The following is a 23424-nucleotide window of genomic DNA, read 5'->3' as shown; positions in this document are numbered from 1 at the left end:
GAAGACAGGTTTGCATCCGAGTATCATCAGGATCATGTTTGAGACCAACACAGGATGCCTGTTAACTTAAGAGTGATCCGCAAATTCTCTTTCTCCACGGGAAACATTGTAAAATCACTGCTACTATTGACTCTACAACATGGAGAAATAGTGAAATGCCATAAATTCTCTACTGCGTTATAAAACAAAACTCCAGAGTCATTAAGTTTTTAGACAATATAAGTGTTTATTTAAACACTATAGAGTAATAAGTTACTTTTTAAAAAAAATAACATTAAAAAATATAATTGTGTTATGTATAAATGTAGTGGATTTGATTTTGAAAAGACAAAAAGAATTTGTTTGCTTACACAAACAAATCATAATACAGAAAATATCTGATTTTCCAGAATAAAAGGATAGAAAATGTTCTCTGCGCTGATTTTTCATACGCAGGCAATTAAAAATTCATTCAAGAATTTCATCCCTGAGCGCTAAGAGAAACAGGTTTAATAGGTTTCAAAAAAAACCACTACATAAGACAATCAGCAAATGCAACAAAGTACGTGAGTTGTTGCATCTACTGATCATCAAGACGTAAAGTGCCTCATAAACAGGCAGCTGGTCATCCAAGGCCGCCAATCAAAAGTCAGAGTCGCCGAGAGGGATATACGACTGGGCTTCCTGTCTGCGTCGCTCGCCTGCAGGAAAGAACGAGCGTTGGTCCCAGTGGCTGAGGAAATCCTGGGTCAGTTCCCTGGGGATACCGCACCCAGTCACTCGCCCCCTTGGGCTCTGCCCTCACAGAGGTCATGAATTTCCCTGCACCTACCACCTCTGCCCTGGGACCAGCAGCCAATACACACCTCCTCTCCGCTTAGGCACCTAAAGAGTCAGCCCCAGGCCCTGCTACAGACTTTTTGGGCTCAGGGCAAAAGCCAGTAGTGAATCAATCTGCTCCCTTCACTGGGGTGTTGATTCTCCTGTGAGGGGAGGGCCTAAGGGACAAGGTGGGAGCTCTGATGGGGAAGGGGCCCTGCATCCTGACACCTCTAGCCTGGGGTGTTTCTTCTCACCCGGCCTCTTAGCTGGCAGCACCTGTAGCTCTCAGTATGCCGGTCCCACCCTGCCCCACCTATTCCTGCTCCAGCTCAGCTGTGAGCATCAGCAGCAGCTCAGCCACACCCGTCTCCGTACTCACCACTGCACAAGGCAGAGCCCCTCAGTGGATCTCTCTCTCCAGTCTGCTGGAGGCTGGCTGTCACGTGATTGGCTGCATGAGGGCTCGCCGGAATCTCAGGTATCTCAAGAAAACTGGCCTCTTCATCTTGTCCTCCACGGCCCCCACTGGGTGCCTCCTGCCTCGCTGGTTGTCGGCAACACCACCTTCTGTGGGAGCACAACCGAGACGCCAGGCTTTTGAGTTGGGTCTGCAAGGCCTTCCGCCTACTCCCTGGGATCAGACCCAGGACTCTCTCCTCTCAGCTCCCTGGATGAGGCCCCTTCCCCTGGACACACCACACGGAGCCACATGCTGCTCTCCGCCGAATGTGAACACTGCCCATGCCGTGTGTGCCCGCTGTCCCCACACCACACACTCGGGGCCCAAACAGACTCTCTGAAACACAGAATCCGAGTCGGGATGAAATGGTTAAACGCCTTGAGCCTTGGTGGGGCCCCTCCCACTTTCCACAGTGAGGAGATCAGAACTCAGGGCTGGGCTTCTCCAACTGATGCTCTCGGGGGTTTGAGGTCTGGTCTGGTCTCATTTGCACAATGAGAAGGTTCAGCCAGGGGCAGGTGTTGGGATGGGAACTCACTGTTCCCTGTCCTCACTCCAGGCCATCTGCCCCTCCCTTCCCACTCCATTCTGCCCTCAGTACCTGCATATGTAAACAACACGGTTTAACGAGATGATGATCCCGATGATCCCGATGATCCCGATGATCCCGATCCCGATGATCCAGTTGATCTTCACGTTCTTGGATTGGTCGGTATCAGAAGCCCTGGTTGGTGGCTCTCTGGTTGGTCCTGAGGTTACTGGGGCTGCAATGGAAACACGAGAGTGACGGCCTCGTCCAGACCCCATATCCCAGGAGGTGCCTCCTCAGCTCCTGCTGCCCCCGCAAATCCTAAAACACGGACGGTTTCTGTCCCTCTATTGTGGCAGCTGCTGGGACACATGCTGGGGATGGAACAGAGAAAGGAGGTGGCCCCTGTGCCCTTGGGGCTCATACAGCTCATGAAGAAAAGAAGGGTTACAATACATCCAGTCACTCCTGCAGTGACAGAAGAGGAGGGGGTAGAAAAGTCCTCTCGGTAGTTGTCCTTTCACATGCTATGGAGGATTCTAGAAATAGACGAGGTGAGACGAAAAAGAAAAGCGATGTTAAGAAGAGGAAAAGGTCTGCAAAGGAAAGGTCTGCAAAGGAGAATGCTGCCCTCAGCAAGAAATCCACAGGGAGTGGTCCAAAGGCCTGTGCAGTGGGGACGAGATGTAGGAGGCGAGGAGGGGAGAGGCAGGATGGTAGAACACGCCTGTGGCCGAGATTCTCCCCAGAAGAACTCACTGCGGAGGATCAATAAGCACACACATGCGCGTGCCACACACACACGCACACACACACGCACACATACACACACACCACAGAGTGGGGCAGGTCACCGTCATTTCAAGAGACCTACTGCTCAGTTACCTGCTGCGTTCGGCGCATTGTCTCGGTGATTCCACACTTTCTTGTACCACTGCTTACACATTTCAGGTGTGTTATCACGAAGGAAGCGTTTCATATGTTGGTCATTTTTCAATTCGTCATTTAATGGTCTGCCTTCAGAATTTAACGGTGTCCCATTTCCATTCTTTGCGTCAAAGTGGAGAGCTTTAATTCCATTGACGTACAAATACAAGGATCCATAGGCGCGTCCATTGTCTTCCAACAGACATGTCATCTCGACCTTCAGGGTGTGATTAGCTGCCCCCCCCCACACACACAGGAAACAGGTCAGCCTGGGGTTTTCACAGATGCTTTGTCCCCAGCTGGTGGCCAGCCCTCCGTACCCTCCTTTTTACCTAACCTTTCCCCGTCCTCTGTGCTCGGCCTGGCTGCGGGCCTCTCGCTGGGACCAACTGCCAATATTTTCATAAGCTCATCGCTCCCCATCCCTGCAACACCCTTTCTGCATCTGCCCTGGGCCGAGCACACTTGCTGCTGGTTGTAGAATACTTACCTTTCTTGTCAGGCAGTATCTTTTGGAATTCTTCTGTCAGATCTTTTAGAGTTTTTTCTTCTCCGTTACAGGTCTCATTGTGTTGCCTCGTCAAAGACAGAAAGTGACAATCGCATTTGGCTTTCTGACTACAGTTATACCAAAGAAATGTTTTTCCATTGACCTGGCCTTCAAATTCACACCATGGGGACCCTTTAGGAGTAATGGTGAAGTTATAGCAAACAGTGGGAGCATCTGTGAAGGAAAATCAAAGAGAAAATTGGAGTTGGAAGACGTGACACACAGGCACCTCTCCCCATCTCCGTGATGGCGAGAGATTCCCTCTGATGGCTGAGCTGGCAGAGCGAGGACTGACCCTGCCTGGCCCCTCCATACCCCAGCGGAAGGATAGCGCCCCTCCCTTGCTTGAGGAGGACCAGGAGGCCTCTGCCTGGCAAGAAATCACACATATGTCCCCTCTGTCCACCAGGCCACTATGCAGCATCGGTCGGTCCATAACCAAGGCAGGGATGCACCAGGCTGGCTGAGGGAAGAGACGGTCTAGGTGCCGGGGGAGTGTCAAACGACGTCTGGAGCACTGCAGGGCGCTGGTAGAGAGTGCACCGGCTGCTCCCGAGAAAGCTGGGGGATGGCGGCGGCGGGGTGAGAGACAGCCCAACACTAGAGAAAAGACAGTAAACAGTACGTGCCTCGGGATTTAGCACAGCCCTGGGAGATGGTGCTCACCCACTACTAGAATGGGTTTTGGGAATCTGGGAAAGGAAATGGCTACATCACCTGGGAGAAAAAAAATCAGTCACTTCCAAGGCAGACACACAGGGAGGGGTTAAAAGGCTCCGCAAAATACAAACGTCAGAGCAAACAGGAAACGTCCACCAACTGAGCCGCGTGGGAAGGCCCGCAGGACTCTGTGCTCATCACACTTATGGAGTCGCGCAGTGCTGACGGGCTTCAAGTCAGCCCACCCCAGAGCATGCTCCTTTGGTATATTATTTCCAATTGAAGTCACTGTACAAACAGCAGTGGAAGAAGTGCTCTCCGATATACCTCTGTCCCCCCGAAAGCAGGAAATAAGTCTCCCATGTGAAGGGTGCCCTCCCTGCACCAGGAGGTACAGAGGCATCCTCACACCAGAGCTGGGAATCTGGGGCCAGAAGGCTGTAGGAACAAGCCTGGCCACGCCTTACTAATTTACCATCTTCAGCCCGATTCCTTAAACTTGTCAGTTCTTCAAATTTATTGTTTGCCTAAAAGGTATAAAAATGCCTCCTTTTGTTTCTTCAGACAGGCTCATATTTCTGTGAGCTCCCTAATGTACCAAATTAAAATTTTCTTTCCGCTGTTACTCTGTCTCATGTTAATTCTTAAACAGTCAAAAAGAATCTACAAGAGGTGAGGAAATAATGTTCCTCCCCAAAAGCATTGTCAGGAAGCTTGGTGGTGGCTGTCTCGGACAGCCAGGCTTGGCAGGAGGAGATGGTGTTCCAGAAATGGCTCCCGGTATTAATGGAGATTAAAAATCTTGAAATAATACAACTGACGTACAGGCACTCAAGTGTCATAAATAAGAACTCTGAAATTTTTGAAAACATCAGAAATGGCAATGGCAGCCTAAGGTCTGGTCCACAAAAAGCTGTTCCTTTTGCACATAGAACACAATGATCCTAGAGGCAAAGTAGATGGACAACCAATGCTGGATAGAAATAATTAAAACAGAGATAAAATACAAAGATGGATGACTAAAAGGCTAAAAGCGGCCTCCCAACAAGAAGACTGGATCCTTTGCTCCGTTTCCAGAACTGAGCCACTTCTCAGACCTGGAACCCATTACGAGAAAGAGAGGCCAGGTTCCAATGAGGAGGCACCGTTTAAGTTGACGGCAGGTTCAATGATTCCTTCCGGCCTTCCCCAGAGAGCCACGTGCCACCGATGCAGAAAGTGTGCACAGGGCGCAGAAACCACCCAGACGTTCACATGGGACCTGGCATGTGAGAAGGCCTCATCCCCAGAGACCGGAAGCATCATCGAGGGCCCCTGTTACTGAAGTGATGCCTAATAAGCAGACACCTGCCCCAGGTCCTGCTCACAGCAGTGTATTTGGATCTGGACCCCACACTGTGGACACTTCGCATTCCCCGGATTTGTAACAGAAACACATAATCTTTGTAATTATTGAATTACTTGCAGTCTGAGTCCTGCCAGAGTAGGGAAATTTAATTACGATCTTCTCAAACTGTCGTTTCTTTTCTCTAAATTGATCATTAAAATGGGACTTTATCCTGGACGAAAGGACCCAGATGAGTCTCAAACTTAAAATGTCTCTTAAGACGTTTTAAGGTGTGCGATCCCTGTCCTACCTCGATTGAATTGCCAGCCATGTCCAAATACTTGCTATAAACGGGTATATCTTAAATATTTCAGGCTTGGTGGGCCACAGGTCTCTGTTGCGATGACTCAGCCCTGCTGCTGTGGCACCAAAGCTGTAGAGACCATATGTGTATGCACAAAGGAGGCTGGACCTTGTTTTTGGGCCACAAGACCCAGCAACCCTGGGGTACGAGAGGTACCTGTAGTCGGACAAGGTGCTGTGGGGACTTCGTGGCATTTCCACTGGAGAATCACATCACAGACCCCTAGTGCTAGAGGCAGGGCCCTGCCACTTGTACCAGGGACATCCACGCCACTTAAAGAGGCTCCTGGTAAAGCACTGGGGCCTGTAGATTGAGACCTCTGGTCATGGGCCGCCAGAGAGTCATTAGGTCAGACAGGCCCAGTGGTCATGAGAGAGAAGGGATTCTTCGGGCACTGAAATGAGCAGGGGCACAAGGAGCAAAACACATACAGAAGCAGGTGGCCTTGATTTTGACATGAGAAATGTTGCACCGGCACAAGTCTCAGCTCACACCTATGCCCTCATGCAGTGACTCGCACAGTCCCCTTGGATCAAGAATCCAGTCTAGAGAAAAGAGGGGCAGTTTCCCAGACCTGTGGGACACATATCCTCTCACACGCTCTCCACCCAGAAACCACAGGTAGAAAGGGCCTATTTCTGGCTCTTGAAGACACCCAGCAGGCCCCCTGGGAGATGATTCCCCAGGCCAGGGAAACCCGTATCTGGGACACCCTATCCACTCTAAATGTGGGGCCAGGAAACCAGGACAGTAGCCACATCTGTTCCCCCATTCAGGTGCATGTTGTCCTTGGCCACTTTGGCACTAGAAGCTGGAGGTGCGTGCTGCATCAGAGACAGATAAAAGTGGCCTACGAAGATCACAATATCCACTACATGCCCTTTGCCGCGGTGTCCAGAATGACCACTGTGTGCTGCTGCCGCCTCAGGAGGTGGAAAACGTGGGTTTGGGCACAAGGGTAGAGGAGAGCGCTGGGGAAAAGAGAGCCCTGGGCCTTCTCTGCTCTAAGGCCTGTGGGTCAACAGTTTTTGGATAGAAACGAGTGCCTGCCACCTAGTGGTCTCTCACAGAATGAAAGGCGTGGAGGCAGCGGCATCCTCGGTTCTACAGAAGCAGGTTGTAACATTGCAGGAAGAAGGCCGCGAAGTTCAAGGGTGCAGAACAGGGTGGGGGAGGGGCGGTTTTAGCGGCGAGTTCAGTGCGAGCAGAGACTGGGCCCGAGGGCTGCGGGTCGCGACTCCGCGGGGACACCCCTGTATTGACGACGTCCCTGATACCCGAGGCTCGCACTTCCCGAGATGGCTGTGCGGCAGGGCCGGGTTGGGGGGCGGGCGGGGGAATTTGCATCAGAAGAATTTCTCGACGAAAATGTCCCCCGCCACTCGCCTTCTGCACCGCCCGGCATAACTTTTTAACCCAAGCCTTTTCTTTTCGTCCCTCTTCAAGCCTGGAAGGCGGTACCTGTCGCCGAGGCCTCCAAGGCAGAAAACCGGAAGAGAGCATTGAGGCGCGGGAGACCGTGCCACTCCGCGGGAAGGTTCGCGAACCCCGTGGGCATTCTGCAGCGTACCGCGCCTTTGCTCCCCTGCTCCTCCGTCACCCCCGCCCCGGCCTCCCGTCCCCGCGCCGGCCCCGGCAGTGCGCGCCCCGTACTCACCGCCGCGCGCGGCCCCGGCGCACTCCAGGAGCAGAAGCAGGACGCAGAGGACCGAAACAAACTTGCTGCCTGCAGCCCGCGCCATCGCGACCTGAGCCCGGAGGAAACGGATTGCGATGGACAGCAGCTTTTTAAGCTCCGAGGAGGAAATGAATGAAAGTGACGACCAGCTGGCGACTCGTCACGTGGCCCCGCCCACGGGCCTGCCCGCTACTTGTGGAGAGGTGCCCGGCCTTCTGCGGATAACCACTCAGTCCTCCTCCTCCTCTTCCCCATCTTCCTGGCGCCGGTCTTGATCCGTCTCCATTCCCATTTCACATTTATTCTTTCTTTTCTTAAAAGACTCAGGATTTTCCTTCCTTCCCGAGAGCACTTCTGTTTTAAAGAAAGGGGCCAAAGACAGCTTGTCATCCACAACGTGTTTTCTAGTAGTTTCCATCCCAGCGGAGCTCAACGTCTTTTGCTAAGCAAAGGAATGCTCTTTGGAATAAATTGGGAGTTTTGAGGTCGGCATTTCTATTGCAAAGCACCGCCAGCACCCCCTGGAGGCCTCTTACAAGGGTCACCCCTCACTTAAGACTTCCAGTTCAACAAATGGTGGTTTTACTCTCTTTGGCCTTTTCGTGCCCACACGTGTCTCATTCATTCAATGATTCATGCAGCTTCCCATCGGCATTTGACTAATGTGGCGCTCCTCTGGTGGTCAAGAGTGAAATCGAGGCCTCTGGAGTATGAGAAACGCTCTTGATTCTTGGCCAGTGGGTCCTGTCTTTGCTCTTGTTTCTGCACTTTCAAAGACAGCTCAGGCGACAGGGAAAGTACCATGGACGTCAGTGCATGGCCCATGTCTCTCATCAGGGGAGATCCTGGCCCCTGATTTCTGGGAAGACAGCACAGTTAGGAGACTTGGGGTGAGTCCTCAGCTGGTGCAAGCTCAGGGCTGCCTGCTGAACCTCTTCTAATCTCTTTTCATTCTCAGAGGCAGCGTTTCCTGTGCTACAAATGTGGCAATGGACGCGTGGAAAGCTGAGGAAACCAGCAGAGGTGCGTCCATAGAATTTCTTCCAGGCATCTGCTCCTGTCTCTGGAAGCCTCATCTGGGGTTTACATTCATTAAAATCAGGTGAAGAGCAACCCGGGGATGGCCAGAGGGGAGGGCGTTGGGGGGCTGGGAGAAAGGGTGAAGGGTTAAAGAAGAACAAATTAGTAGTTAGGGGGTCTCGGGGTTGAGGAGCAGAGCAGAGGGACTTCAGACAACAGTGAGGTAATGGCTACGTGTAGAGCCAGAGGGAAAGTAGAGGAATCGGGGGAATTGTATCATAAACTACATGAATGTCTAACCAATGTACTGTACATTTGAAACTAGTAGAAAAGAAATTGCGTCAGGAGCCAATTATATCAGCTCCTTGGGTCTTCTGTGAGTCCAAAGACAAGGAGCATGCACTGAGGTGAGCCAGAGATGCCCGGGGGGGCCACAGAGGCTCATCCTCCTCCCACCTGGCCGGCTCGCAGGTCTCTAATGCCGGCTTCCTGGCTTCCTCCTGTTCTCCCAGTCATTTGCCTGGAGGTTTAACCCAGCTGGAGGGTTGAACCTACCAGGCCCTCCCTAGTGGCCTCCTCCCAGTGATTAGACCTGGGCTCCTGACACTCTACCCTGTGCATAGGAGTCTCTTCCTACACACAGGTCACCTGGACGCACCACATGTGGCTGCACCCCAGCCTGTGTACCCACCCTCTGTGTGTCTCTTCTCTTTCAAACCACCCAGCACAGGCCTCTCCTGTATACAGACTCCAGTGAATCAGTCCAGAACCTTCGATCTCCTCTGCATCTGTTGATTCAGAGTTCGCTGCCATCCCACATCCCTGGGCTCCGGTAGAGACAGGCGCTCTGCCCCGGTACAGGCCTCCTCTGCTTCCCCACAGCCTGAGGACAGTGGGGTCTTATTGTCACTTGAATTCATCATCTTCCCGAGGAGAACATGTGGAGTAGGACGTCTTAGTCTGTGTTGCTCATTTAATGGGGAGAAAGTGCAATGGATGGGGGCACAGTGGAACTCAGGGGCTCCCCAATGCTCACACCAGGTTAAGACCTCCCAGCAGCCAGGGGCCACCGGTCCCCAACCCACCTCTCATTTCTGCCCTCAATACCCACTGCCCTCATGCAAGCCAAGACAAATATGTATTAAAGTTTTGTTTTTTTTTATTTTCGATCACCCGAGCCAACGTGGTATTAAACTGAGTGGAGACAGGGTTGCAGCCGTGGATTCGGGGATGGTTTCTCATGATCTGTTGTGCTGCAAAGTGGGTCCTCATATCTGAGGAGAACCCTCCCTCGGCTCATATCCTCTAGGTCAGGGGGGCCCTAATCCCCCCAATCCACCCCAGGGCTGGGTACTGGTACCACTCCGTGGCCTGAGAGAAACCAGACCACACAGCAGGAGGTGAGTGGCGGGCTGGGGAACAAAGTCTCCTCTGTATCTGCAGCCGCTCCCCAGCGCTAGCATCACTGCCTCACTCTATCTTAGATCATCAGGCATTAGATTCTCATAGGTGCACCCATCCCTGGTGACACAAAGGTTAGGGACCGATGCAATGGAAAACACGCGATGTTACATCTACTGTATCATCATGATCTGGCAGAGTCTAAAAATGAACAGCAGGTCATCCAAGGCCGCCCTTCAAAAGTCACTGTCGCTGAGACAGACACCCCGTAGTGGGCTTCCTGGGTCCGTTGCCAGCCTGCGGGAAAGAGCAAGTGTTGGTCCCAGGGGCTGAGGAAATCCTGGGTCAGTTCCCCTGGGGCTAGTGTACCCGGTCACTCCCCACTTTGTTCCCTGCTGTCATGAAGGTCACGAATTTCCTTGCACCTGCCTCCTCTGTCCTGGGATCAGTAGCCTGTACCTAACTCCTCCCACTTAGGCACCTAAAGAGTCAGCCCCAGGCCCTGCTACAGACCTGTTCAGCTCAGGACTAAAGCTAGTAGTGAATCAATCTGCTCCCTTCACTAAGGCCTGGATTCTCCCTGTGAGGGGAGGGCCTAAGGGATGAGGTGGGAGCTCTGATGGGGAAGGGGCCCTGCATCCTGACACCTCTAGCCTAGGGTGTTTCTTCTCACCCGGCCTCTTAGCTGGCAGCACCCGTAGCTCTCAGTATGCCGGTCCCACCCTGCCCCACCCATTCCTGGTCACAGCTCAGCTGTGAGCATCAGCAGCAGCTCAGCCACACCTGTTTCCCTACTCGCCTCTGCTCAAGGCAGAGCCCCTCAGGGATCTCTCTCTCCAGTGTGCTGGGAGCTGGCTGTCAGGTGATTTGTCCCTGGGCTCAGCCAGGAATACTGCGTTCACTGAGAACTGGCCTCTCTCTAACTCGTCGTGCACGGTCCCTACTGCTTGCCTTCTACCTTACATGGCGTCCATGACGCCGCTTTCTGTGAGAACACGGCCCTGAACTCCAGGCTTTTGAGATGGGTCGGCAAGGCCTTCCACCCCATTTCCTGGGATCAGACCCAGGCCTCTCTCCTCTCAGCTCCCTGGATGAGGCCCCTTCCCCTGGACACACCACACGGAGCCACATGCTGCTCTCAGCCAAATGTGAACACCGCCCATGCCGTGTGTGCCCGCTGTCCCCACACCACACACTCGGGGCCCAAACAGACTCTCCGGACACAGAGTCTGAGTCGGGATGAAATGGCTAAGGGCCTGGATCCATGATGGGGCCCCTCCCCCTCCCTGCGGTGAGGAGGTATCAGAACTCAGGGCTGAGCTTGTCCAAGCGATGCTGTTACAGCATGTGACGTATCTTTGGCGTGGTCTCATTTCCATGATGAGAAGGTTCAGTAAGGGTTTAGGAGTTGGGCAGAAAATCCGTCTTTCCCTATTCTCACTCCAGGCCATTATCCCTTCACTTGCCCCTAAATTTTGTCTCAGTACCTGTTACTGCAAAGGACTCAGCCTGTGACTCCAATTATAATCCAGCAGGTGAGGACCACAGGGAGAGTCCACATGATGAATGTGATGGTCGCAGCCTTGGACTGGGCTGTGGCTGGGGCCGTGGTTGCTGGGGCTGCAATGGGAACACAAGAGTGACCCCCATTATCCTTCCCCCCAAGCTAAGGAGAAGCCTTCGCGCGCCTGCCACCCAGCTAAGCCTGCAATTCAGACAGTGCCTCGTCTGCCAATGGCAGCTGCTGTGACCGAAGAGCAGGTGACACGTGACAAAGGAGGCGGAGAAGTCCTCTCAGGAGCTGACATTTGGAGTGGCACTGAGGAACTTCCAGAAGCAGACCAGGTGAGGCGGAAAAGAAAAGCGATGCTCGGAAGAAGGAACATCACGAGAAACACTTCTGGAAACAGAATGCTGCCATCACGTTTGGGATCATGACATGCACGGGGAGAGGCGCCAAGGCCGGGACCGCGACCCGGAGGCGGAGAGTGAGGAGAGAGGGGAAGGGCGAGAGAGCACACTTGTGGCCATCATGGTCTCAGGAGCTCACCGCGGATGGAGCACGTTCTCAAAACACACACACATGCGCGCGCGCACTCCCACAAGCGTACGTTAACGTCGCCTCGAAAGGACTCCCACTTTGTCGCTATCGTAGCAGGTACCTCTTGTCTCTACCAGTTTCATCCAGGATGGCAAGTCCTTAAGCCACTTGCTGCAGTCTCCCATGGAGGTCAATTGGAAGGCCTTGCTCAAGTCCTGGTTGGGCTCCCACTTTTTTTTAATCCGTTCACCTCCGCAATGAACCACTGTGTACTCCATGTTCTCAGAGTCAAAGACAAGCAATCTCTGTCCAGTGAATCCGAATTCCCAGGACCCATTGGTGTGTCCACCGGCGTCCCGCTGACACGTCATCCGGACCTCCAGGGCCTGCGGGGTGGGAGGAACTACCCTGCACCCTGTTGGAAAGAGGTCTATTTGTGATCTTGACAAACCCTCCGCCCCGCTTGGTGCCCCCCCCCCTGCACTCCGCTAATCTGGCCTTGTTCTCCTGACTCCTCTGCGGGGCTAACTGGGAAGCACGAACATTACTTTCCTCTTTCGCATGAATACAACAAACGCCCACAGTCCGCTCCCCCCTGCGCTTGGCCTTTCTCGCTTACCGCTGTCTGTGTTTTGCTCCGGTTTAATGTCGGGCAGTTGCTTTTTGAGCAAGTCCCCCACGTCCTTCAGCGTGGCAATCTGTTCTCTCCAGAATTCTGTGGCAGTGACCTCCGCCTTCAGGTGATGCACAGATGTAACCTTATTGCTGCCACAGTCGAAGTAAAGAAAATCATTTTCATCCAGCTGCCCCTGAACCTTACACCATGCTTGTCTGTTACAGCTGATACTGAAATCATAGTGAAGAGTGTGAGCATCTGTGAAGGAAAAACACGGGTGATGGTTAGGAGTAGGTGAAAAGGGCCCGAGGTACCCTCTATCCCTTCATGACAGCAAGAGAATCTTCCTGATGGCTGAGCTGGCAGAGCAAGAGCTGACCGTGTCCGGCCCCTCCTTTCATCAGCGGAATGCTAGTAGTGCTCCTCTCTTGGTTGAGGAGAACAAAGAGTCCTCTGCCCGTGAAGAAACCAGACATTCCCAGATAGGTCCCTTCTGTCCACCAGGCCCATACACATCATCAGTCAGCTGATAACTAATAAAAGGTTGTGCCAGGTAGCTATTAAGGACAGGCCTAGATACAAGAGGATGTCAGGAATGAGCCATATCCTGCAAGGAGTTAAAGAGCAGGTAGGAGCTCCTGCTGAGGAATCTGGATAATGCAGGTTGGGATGGCAGTGGGGGGATGGATAGATCCCAAAGTTGGAGAAGGCACAGTCGACAATTACAGTTCACAGGATTTAGCACGGGCCTGGGAACTCGTGTTAACCTGCTATCAGATGGATCTTGCAAGCTTGGAACCAGGCATTGGCTCCACTGCATAACATAAAGCAAAAGGCAGAATTGCTGAGGCAGGAAATAGAAGGAGGGATCAAATGGCTCGGAGAAGTGAACATCCTAGTGTAGATGTAATAAGAAAAGGCAGAAAAGTCTCTAGTCGACCATGGTCCCTGGGAAAGCCTGAAGATTAACTCTTGTTTCTCAAGGCTATGAGGAAAGCATGAGAGAAGACCACCAGAATTCTCAAAAAGCTCACTGGTGACTTTTGCTAAAGGTCAGGAGCGGGAGTCAGCGACCCCCGAATGGGCTCCCAGTAACAGTATGGCTGGAAAATGTTGATAAAATAGAGGCCAGGTGGAAGTTTTCTCTGTCAGGAGCAAAGTAGGTTTGGTGATCAAAATAGTAGGACGGTCAGAAAAGCAAGAGGGGACTCCCAGACTCAGAGTGATTACTCAAAAGACTTCCTGTAAATGGCTAGCCACTCAATATTTTTGACTACACAGGTCATGTCTTTTGGCAACTGCTCAACTCTGCTGTTGTAGCCGGGAAGAAGCTATAGGTGATACATGAGAGAATGAATGAGGCTGGACCTGCCCCTAGGGCCCTATGACCCTGCAGAATCGAGGATACTAGAGGTACCTGTGGTATGATAAAGTGCTATGGGGACTTCGTGGCAACCCTATTGGAGAATCACATCACCAACAACTCAGGTCACAGTCAAGGCCGTGACACTTGCAACAGGGACATCCACACCGTTGAAAGTACTCCTGGTAAAGCACTGGGGCCTGTAGATTGCGGCCTCTGGTTATGGGCTACCCCAGTGCCCATCATCAGGGTCATTAGGTCAGACAGGCCCAGCGGTTCCAAAAGGGAAGTTACTTTCTGTCACTGAAATGAGCAGTGGCACAGGGAACAAATAAGAAGCAGATTTAGGAAGAACTTCAATGAAAATGTCACATTGCCACAAAAATCAGCTCCTACTATGGCTTCATGGGGTGTCTCTCAGGGCCCCCTTGGACTAAGAAATCCAGCCTACAGAAAGATGGGGGCAGTGGCTCATACCTGTGGGACCCAGATCCTTTCACAATCATTTCGCCCAGAAGCCACAGGAAGAATGGGGCACAGTTCTGCTTCCTGAACACACGTAGCAGGCTCCCTGGGCAATGATTCCCTAGGGCAAGGGACACTCATATCTGGGACACCCTACAGGACCCAATGTGGGGCCAGGAAACCGGGACAGTGACCAGATCTGGTCCCCCATTCATTTGCACGTTGTCCTTGGCTGCTTTTGCACTAGAAGCTGGAGGTGCGTGGTGCATCACAGATATAAGTGCCTTCGAAGATCAAAACATCCACTACATGCCCTTTGCTGCTGTGGCCTGAATGACCACTGTGTGCTGCTGCCTCCTCAGCAGGTGGAAAACTGGGTTTGGACCAAACGGTAGAGGAGGGTGCCCTCCCTCCCCATGGTTCCTAGGTCCTAATGGGAAACTGCTTCCTGTCCTCAGACTCTAGGTTCTGTGGGCCAGGTGCATCCTCAGCCAAGGGGAACAACAAGGTGCCGCTAGATGAGTAAGTAATTGACATCACTGGACTTCTGGTTCCACAAAGAACTGTGCAATAGGACAGGCAAGAGATATGGCCGGGTGGGGGGTGGAGTTGGGGAAAGTTAGACCGGACCTGCCTTGTTAAGGAAGTGAGCGCATGGATGTCTGTGACTTGTGGTCTGCCGGCTGAGAAGTTCAAGGGCGGAGGAGAATGGGGGTGGTGGAGAGTTAGTGTGGGGAAAGACCTGTGATGAGAGTAGGGGCATATGGTTATTCTTGGGTCGCGATCCTGCGGATAGGACCATGTCCTGACGCTGGGGCTCCCGCCTCCCCTGAAGCGCACGTGAACGGAAAGGGTGGATTACTTCAGGACAATTAAATGCCGCTCCTCCTGTCCTCCCCTGTTCTCCTCCCCGCGTCCCCATTTGCCCAAATGCACCTTTTCTCCGTTTCAGTCAGTCTCTCCGCCCGACTTCTGGCCTGAAGGACGACGCCGCCCCCGCCGCCCGTCCCGCACACTGCCTCGCCTCTCCGCCTCCCCGTCCCCCGCCCTTACCGCTCGCAGGCTCGCGCCCGCCCCCGTACTCTGCCGCTCTCGGGCGGACACCCCAGTCCTCCCGGCGCGCTGGCTCGGGCACACGCTCGCCCGCCGCTCGTCCGGCCGGCTGGATGCCCCACCCCCGCCCTCGGCCCCGGGCTGGCTGGCACCACGCCCCCGACCCCAGGCCGCTCGCCCCGGTGGCCGGCTGGCTGGCCACCGCCGTCCTCCACTGCTCACTGGCTCGCCACTCTGCGCCGCTCCCCGCACGCTAAGAGGGGCCTTAGCGCCCTCTACAGCTCACTGGCTGGCCCCAAGACCACCTCCACCCTGTGGCTACGACCGTGTCCTGATGCCCGGGTCGCTGGGCTGGGGCTTCCGCCTCGCCGGAAGCGCACGTGAACCGAAAGGTTTAATTACTTCAGGAAAATTACATGCCTCCCTGCTCCCCAACTTCCCCAAATGCACTTTTTCTCCATAGCAGTCGCTCTCCCCGCCCGACTTCTTCCCTGAAGGGCGACAACGACTCCCGGAGGTGGCCAAAGTGGAAAGGAGCCCCCAGAGAGGACTGAGGAGGGGGCGGCCGCGCCACCCGATGGAAAGGGTCGCGAACCGCGTGGGCAATCAATTTCCGTTCCCCATCTTAATGCCCCCACCCCTGCCTGGGTGCACATCCCCTCCCCCACGACCCCCTCCCCCACAACCCCACCCCCACCCCGCGCTCCGCAGCCTGTTACATCCCAACTCACCATGGCGCGCCGAGGAACAGTCCCGCAGCAGAGGCAGGAGGAGGATAAGACTCAACTTAGGGGCCATCGCGACGAGCAGCCCGGAGAGTGACGGAGTGACCCTGCAGCACGGAGTTTAATCTGAACGCAGAGCTGAGACCGGGGCCCAACGCTGGCGCTAGGAGAGTTGAGAGCGAGCGAAGCGCGAGCGCGCGGAGAGCCAGCCGGCGCTGCAAATCAGGACCGAGCGCAGAGCCCCTCCGCAGGCTGGACTCACCGGCGGAGCTGACCCACGCGGGAGGGGGGAGGCGGGAAGGGGGAAGGCTGGGGCGGGGCGGGGCCAGGACGCGGCGGGGCGGGGCGGGGCGGGGGAAGTGGGGAAGTCACAGCCCAAGGATCGCACTCACCAGCTGAGGTTGTTTTGGGACTTTGGATTGTACATCATTCTTTTCTTCCTGTGAATTACAGTTTAAAGACTTTGTTTACCCATTTTCCTTTGATACAGACACCCAATGAGGAAGGATAAGAGTATGTAGCCTGAATGGCCTGCTGGCAATTTCCAGCCTCTGATCCATAGGTTCCTCATGGTTTTAGCCATAGGAAATGAATGGCTTTATTTAGGGTAAGAAGCTGCCTAAAGACTGGTTTTTCTGTTCTCTCTTCACAGTGTAGGGAAGTGGGTTGTTAGCATTTCCAGCAGAAATCTTATTGTGCAGGTTTTCTGGTGTGGCTGTAGGGCTGACCAGCATGTTGCAGTCTCTAAATGTAGCTTGACTTAAGATTTTAGATTCTTTGCCTCCTCCCTACATTACCGTACCCCGCGCCCACCACCACACCTCTGTACATACTGCCAACCCTCACCTCTGACTCATTCTGCCTCTAAGACTGCCTATGAGCTGGGTGCTAGGTGCCACACCCACCCTAGGTGCTCACATGACCCCTACTTACCCTCATGACTCACTGATCCACTAGGATGCCTTGAGCCCCCATTGCACCTTCTCCTACCACGGGTACCTCTAGGATCATAGATTCTGCAGAGTCATAGGACCCTACTAGCAGGTCCGGCCACACTCACACCTCAAGAGGTCTACCCACAGTAAACATGTCCAACTGCATGCTAATCAGATGGACATTTGCTGTCTCCCACAAGAGAAGTATACTCCTTGAGGACAGGGCACAAGCCCTGTTCATCTTTATACCCAGAACCCGATAGAGTGGCTGTCACCTAATGAGTCAACAAATATGCGGGCAACATGCGCCTCCTGGGGTAAGCAGACATGGAAGAAGTGTATTCTCAGATGTGACTGAGCTTTTGCTTGTTTCTTTGTTTTAGTACCACCATTGAAGTCTTCAGATACCTGTCTACCCTCACCTGTTCAGTTAATGGCATGGATTATCTTATTGATCTTTATGTCCTCGAACTTAATTGGCATCCTCATTGTAGCCATTAGCGGGTCCAGCGCCATGTAAAATGAGAAGCCGGCTGGCCTCTGGCTCTCAAGCAGGAGGCAACCCCACAACTTGGGAGAGGCGAGCCATGTCTCCCCCGAGCTTCTGTCCCCTGAACCATGCCTACATAGAAATGATGCCCTTCCCAGGTGCTGAACCCTCACACTCCACAATAGCCAATAGCAAAGTGTTCAGACTACTTTGAAATCACATACCATTGTTAGTTAACATTCTATTATCAAACATGCTTATTTCTAATATTAATAGTTATAATACTAGTATTGAAAAGATTTGATGATACCTCCATGGGCCATTCTTATCACAAGTGCAAGTTTCTCCTAATAACAAGCCTACTCAAGCTGTCAGGGGTCTGAGGCAAAAGGAATCCTTACATTGCTTCTAGGGTCATATTAAAGTGACTACGGTTGTGCGGGGTAACTGTCTCCTAGGTGGAAGGATCTGCAGCCCCAGTGGTACACTGCAGACACAGCCTCAAAGTCTCTCATACACACACCTCAAAAAATTCACAACTTCTTTTTGTGGAATAGCACGAAATATTGGGCTAATTTTTTTCCTTCCTTTTTTCAATTTTCACCTTCTAGTTCCACCCCCTGCTCTGGATCCGAAAACTATGCCACCGCTGAAAATGAAGATTTAGAGACTGCTATTGACCTATCTAGTTATTTATTTTTGCCTGCCTAAAAAAAAAAAAAAAATAGACATTTAAGAATGTACAATTCACAATGTTCAAGCATCCTATCAAAAAATTTCTGGACATGATAAAAAGTAAGAAAATGTGATCCATAATCAGGAGAAAACCTAGAAATAGAAACCGATTCAAAAGTAAAGAAGAGGCAGAAGTTGCCAAAGGTTTGGACATTTGCATAGACTTCTTATGTCATTTAAAACGCAACTCCTCACTACAGTCTTGCCACCCTGAACATGCCCGATTGGGCGCGATCTCGTAAGATCTCTGAAACTAAGCAGGGTCGGGCCTGCTTAGTACTTGAGTGGGATTCCACCTAGGAATACCAGGTGCTGTAGCTGTTAAAAATAAAAAAACAAAAACAACTCCTTTCTTACATGATGTAAGCAGAAGGCCCCTCGTCACACTGTAGACATAACTCATGAGGGCCCCATAATTGGCTGTGTGCAGGTTTCTAGTTTTGTTTGTGAAAATCTGAGTGAATGTGACTATTGATTTTTATATTTTTCAAACCCACTGCCTGCCCTGTACTACCCAAATACGACATCCCCGGAACGTAAGGTGGAAACAATCAGGACCTTGATCGTGCTTGTCATCACCCTGGGGGAGAACAGGACCAGAAAGAAGTGAGGGACGGGGGTGGGCAGTGGGGACGGCCAGCGGGAGAGAGGATGGAGCAGGCACAGACGGGGGGCGGGGGTCTCTGTGGCAAGAACTGACCTTGGCCCCTCCTCAGAGACACAGTGGATCTAGCGGCAAGAAAGGGAAAGTCATGCAGAGGTCACAGGCCCCTGAATGTGTGGAGACAGTGTCTCCCTACTGGTAGGTGGTGGAGCTCTCAAGCGTCAGGACACTGTCAGTGTGTGCGGTGGCTGGTCCTCCCGCGCTGCAGGCCAAGTTGTCCTGTCAGCGTGTGGAGGAACATGGCACCGGGGGTCCAGGAAGTTCAGCATTAAGAAACAGACCCACCGGCTCTTTGACACGCTGAACATGAACTGGACGGTCATTGCTCCTGGAGCCAGAAGGATCAAGGAAGCCTAAGAGAACAACAAGGAACTGGCAGAGCACGTCAGGAAGACTTCAACGGGAGATGCGGGCACTGGCTTAGGGGCTTCTCAGGACGCTGGGAGAAAGTGCTGGAGCCGGCTGGGAAGAGGCCGGGTGTGGAGGACGTGGGGCTCTCTTTAGGGCTCTTGTGCCTTCTCTGTGTGACGCGAGTCTGTGTGTGAAATTTAAAGTTTGATAGATGGATAGAGTAGTTGACTTATTGACGGATTCCTGTCTGAAATGTCCATGATGGCCACAGGATCTCCCACCATGCTCTGTTCCCACAGCACCTCCCTCAGCGCGGGAGTGCCCTTCCCCCATGAACCACTGATCCCGTCACGCTGGATTGTTAAAGACCCAGACGCTTACCAGACTGCATCGGTCTAGTCGGTCTAGTCGACTGCACGGATCTTCTCAGCAATCTTCATCTGCTCGGTCCCATCAGGTCAGAATGCTTGGGAGGATCAGGCACCGTGGAAGGTGAGAAGCAGGCTGGCTCTGGCCAGTGAGCAGGACACTGTCTGGCAAGGACGTGGGGGATGTGAGCCATGGCTCACCCAAGCCCTTGTCCCCTAATCCACGTCTACATGGGATTGATGCACTTTCTTAGTGGCGGTCGCCTGAGGTTGGGGGGAGGAGGCTGGCACAGGCGGCACTGTGGTGTCGTGAGGGGAGGGGCAGACCAGGCTCCTGCTCCCGTGAGGGGTCCCGCGAAGATCTACAAGGCCTGGGTGAGGAGCGTCTCCTGGTGATCCGACCCAGGGTTGCCCGAGAACGTTAAGGAAAACACTTTTGTTTCTGAGATAAAACGATTTGCTCTACAAGTTTCCTATTCTCATAACATCGGCTCTATCATCTGATGTTTCTTCTCTGGACCATGAGAAGGCGACTACGTCAAACCAACCCCGGTGGCAAAAACTGACCCTCGATGACAGTCTCGTTGCCAATCTAATACGTTATGTTCATCTCAGAAGTGGATTTACCAAAAAGCTGATGAAACTGGGGCTCTCAGTGAACCCAAAGTTAAGATTGCTTTTGATAAGGAGAATAATTACTCCATCTATGATTCAATGAGCAGCAATGTACTGATTAAGAAGCGTTTGCAACCTTTCAGTTGCTTAAAAAGTTCCCCCGTGTCTGTTTCTATTTTGGTGAAAACTCAAACACCAAACAATGGTGTCCCAGATTGTTTGCTAAAGGTGACTGACACAGGCCTGGTCCATGGTCTAGAAAGGACCTGTGCTGTAGCCGATGTGGTGGCAGCAATAACACAGGGAATGTGTAGACCTGGACGTCCAGGGAGTGCAGCAGCGTGTTGGGTGCAGAAGATCGTCACATGGAGGGGCTCCCATCCACAGAGCTGCAGGCACAGGGCTCTGACATTGACCCCTGGTGGAAGGTGACTGGGAAGAACTTAAGTGCCCCCACCGAGCAGGCTGAGGTGAGGCGGTATTGCACTCCTGGTGGCAACTGGGATTGAGGAGCACCAGAAAGGCGAAAGGCAGGGTTCAGAAGCTCAGCGTCAAGGGCAAAGATTCGAGGAGGCTGGGCCTCCAGACACCTGTGCGTGGGGAGACGGCCAGCTTCCTCCTGGCTACCTGAGCCTACTGCTGAAGGGCCACAGACATTTAACAATGTGCAATAGCCTAATGTTCAAGCGTCCAGTCAAACAATTTCTGGACCCCCTAAAAAGCAAGAAAATGTGATCGATAATCAGGAGGAAAAGGAATCAATAGAGACTGACTCAAGCAAACCAGAGCACATGCAAAAGAAGGAAATTAGACCTCTTCACACCTATAAGGGAGGGAAAATAATTTTTCTCTCTTTTAGAGTTTTTGGCTGAAGCTCTTCTGATACAAGACAGAATAACGAACCAAAAAAGAAACAGAAGTTTACTGACATGAATACCCCGTGCACCAAGGGAAAAATGAGTAACTTGTGAGGTAGCTTAGAACCCAGATTTAAATATGATTTAACAGGGAAAGGTGAGGCCAGGTGTGGGGTGTGGGGGGGTGCAGTTCTCTTAGAGGAGATAAATGATTTTTAGGAACGATAAATGTGTCCTTAGGATAATAGATGAGAGGAGTGACAGTTTGAGACAGTGTCTGTCTGGGCCTGGTGTCCGCTTCTCATCTCTCCCGGGACATGATCGGGCCCCCCTGGTTGACAGTGGCTGAGGGTTCGTCCTGCTACACGCAGGTACCAGTGTTAGTTCCAGGATGACAAACACGAACCAGACAGCGCGTAGGTGTTTGGTTGTTTCTTCTAGCGTTGAAGGAACTCCCACGGAGGGGACTGAGGCCGACCGCCTTCCTTTGGGAGGGTCTGTCTTCAGCCAGACACGGGGAGTTCAGAGGGCGTCTCTCCCGCTTTGGTTGATTTTCTCGATCTTACAGCTCAGAAGAACCGGTATGTCAAAGCCGAATGTTTGGGGGGTGGCACATTCCGGTACACTTCACACCACACACACAAATGAACTCAGAATGGATCATACACACACAATGTCTATGAAATAAAATGGTGAAAGAATGAAAAACAACATAGGACTAAATCTTGTCGGACCTCTTTGGCAGAACGTGCTTAAATACACCAAGAGCACAAACGACACAGTTAATAAGAAATTAATTTGCCTTCTTTAAAGTGTAAAATGTTTCTACTTCAAAAGAAATCGTTAAGAAAGGGATAAGACACCCTACAGAATGAGAGAAAATATTTTCCAGTCATATCTCTGATAAGGGGCTGATATCCGGAATATATACACAAGTCTGACACTCAATAACTTCGTGAAAAATTACCCAATTTAAAAATCGACCTTTTTTCAAAGAACAATACAAATGGCCATTGTGCCCATGAAAGGGTGCTCATATCATTGGCCATCAGAGAGGTGTAGCTCAAACCACGAAGAGATACCATCTCACAACGCTAGGATACAGAGCACCTAAAAGACAAAGTTCCCAAGTCAGGGAGGATGTGGGCAAACGGGAAGCCTCCTAATGGCTGAGGCAGAGAGTGTGCAGACGGAGAGTCAGTGTGGGTGACAGTGTGAGGTGAGGGCTACAGGTGTGCTGGGGAGGACTGTGCGTCTGTGACTGCGGAGGTTCCATCATGAGAAGTGGGGACACCATGGAGGAGCTGCAGGCGGGGAATGTGGACAGGGAGGTGTGGGTGGGGACTCGTCCAGGCCTTGATCACAGAGGCGTGGCCGCTGCCAGTGGTGCCACTGGGTCCATCCACGCCCAACGGGGCTGCGCTGGTCTTGCGACTCGACTCGGAGACTTTGCTCAGAAATCCGAAGCAATTACAGTTCCCTCAACACCGAGCCCGGGCCCAGACCAGACGAGGTTAGTCCCCACTTCGCCTCCTCCGCTCCCTCCCACAGGCTGGGGTTGAGAGCGTTTCCTGAGAGCCTCTCCTGGGAGACTCTCCTCAGGGATCAGTTCTGAGTCCAGCTCCAAACCTACCAAAGACACTCTGGGGGTGACAAAATGAACATGTTTGACCTATTCGTGGGCCGTTCTCATGCAGGAAGTCTATGGACTCATGCCGAGAATCCTGGGGTGTTTCGGGAGACGGCTTACTCTGGCGAGATGCTGGCTCTAGGACTTATCAAAAACATATTTCTTGATGTACAATTCAAATAGCAGTAACATAGAATTCAAAGGGAAGGAATATAAAGCATGTTTTGACGTCATTTAGGCTGCACAGGGAATCTTAGTCATTCAGAGACCTCACACGTACCCCACGTCACGCTTTGGAAAGCAGTACTGTATTCGATTTTTGCTGTAACATTTGCAAGAATATTTAAAGCTTTGAATTGGAAAATGTACGGCTAAGACATAAGAAAACATTTATCAAGCTGGAGACTTAAGACTATTGTTCTTTATGCACCTTTCCTCTATGTATATTTTGCCTCGATAAAAACATAAAACCGGCAAAACAATATCTGATTACATGTAAATTATGTTGTTGATAAATCAATCATATGTATGCAGGTAAGGTTTAAACATTTTTCATCTGGAATTTTGGAGGTTTCATTTTTGATAGTTTAGTATTTTGCCTGAAGTAGGAGAAATGTAAAGCTACTAACGACTGTGAAATGTACATTCTGTTTTAGTAGAATATCTTATTGTTCGCATTTTGGAACAACCACCCACAACACTGGAATAAACACCCAAATGCCTACATGCTCTCCGGTCCTTGTTTGTCAGCCTGGGACGAACACTGGCACTTCCATGCGGTAGGACCAACCCTCGCCCA

At 52.0% G+C, this 23424-nt stretch overlaps 2 protein-coding genes across 2 annotated transcripts; both read right to left on the bottom strand.

Moving 5' to 3' along the window:
* Positions 1 to 206: 206 nt before the first annotated feature.
* On the bottom strand, positions 207 to 7451 carry LOC107513015 (UL16-binding protein 1-like). The gene is made up of 6 exons (XM_016149127.2): positions 7276 to 7451; positions 3208 to 3441; positions 2676 to 2951; positions 1863 to 2025; positions 1181 to 1368; positions 207 to 680 (listed from the first exon to the last, which is right to left on the bottom strand). The coding sequence occupies exons 1-6, from the start codon at positions 7358 to 7360 to the stop codon at positions 622 to 624; spliced, it is 1005 nt and encodes a 334-aa protein (XP_016004613.2). The 5' UTR covers positions 7361 to 7451; the 3' UTR covers positions 207 to 621.
* Positions 7452 to 9453: 2002 nt separating this feature from the next.
* On the bottom strand, positions 9454 to 16245 carry LOC107513014 (UL16-binding protein 3). Its single transcript, XM_016149126.2, has 5 exons — positions 15987 to 16245; positions 12378 to 12632; positions 11880 to 12173; positions 11205 to 11337; positions 9454 to 10014 (listed from the first exon to the last, which is right to left on the bottom strand). Exons 1-4 carry the CDS (start codon positions 16051 to 16053, stop codon positions 11222 to 11224), a joined length of 732 nt encoding a protein of 243 aa, XP_016004612.2. The 5' UTR covers positions 16054 to 16245; the 3' UTR covers positions 9454 to 10014; positions 11205 to 11221.
* Positions 16246 to 23424: the final 7179 nt, after the last annotated feature.

Source organism: Rousettus aegyptiacus, unplaced genomic scaffold (assembly GCF_014176215.1).
Source record: "Rousettus aegyptiacus isolate mRouAeg1 unplaced genomic scaffold, mRouAeg1.p scaffold_m13_p_1, whole genome shotgun sequence".
Classification (NCBI taxonomy): Eukaryota; Metazoa; Chordata; class Mammalia; order Chiroptera; family Pteropodidae; genus Rousettus; species Rousettus aegyptiacus.
This window is presented reverse-complemented; position numbering and strand designations above follow the sequence as displayed.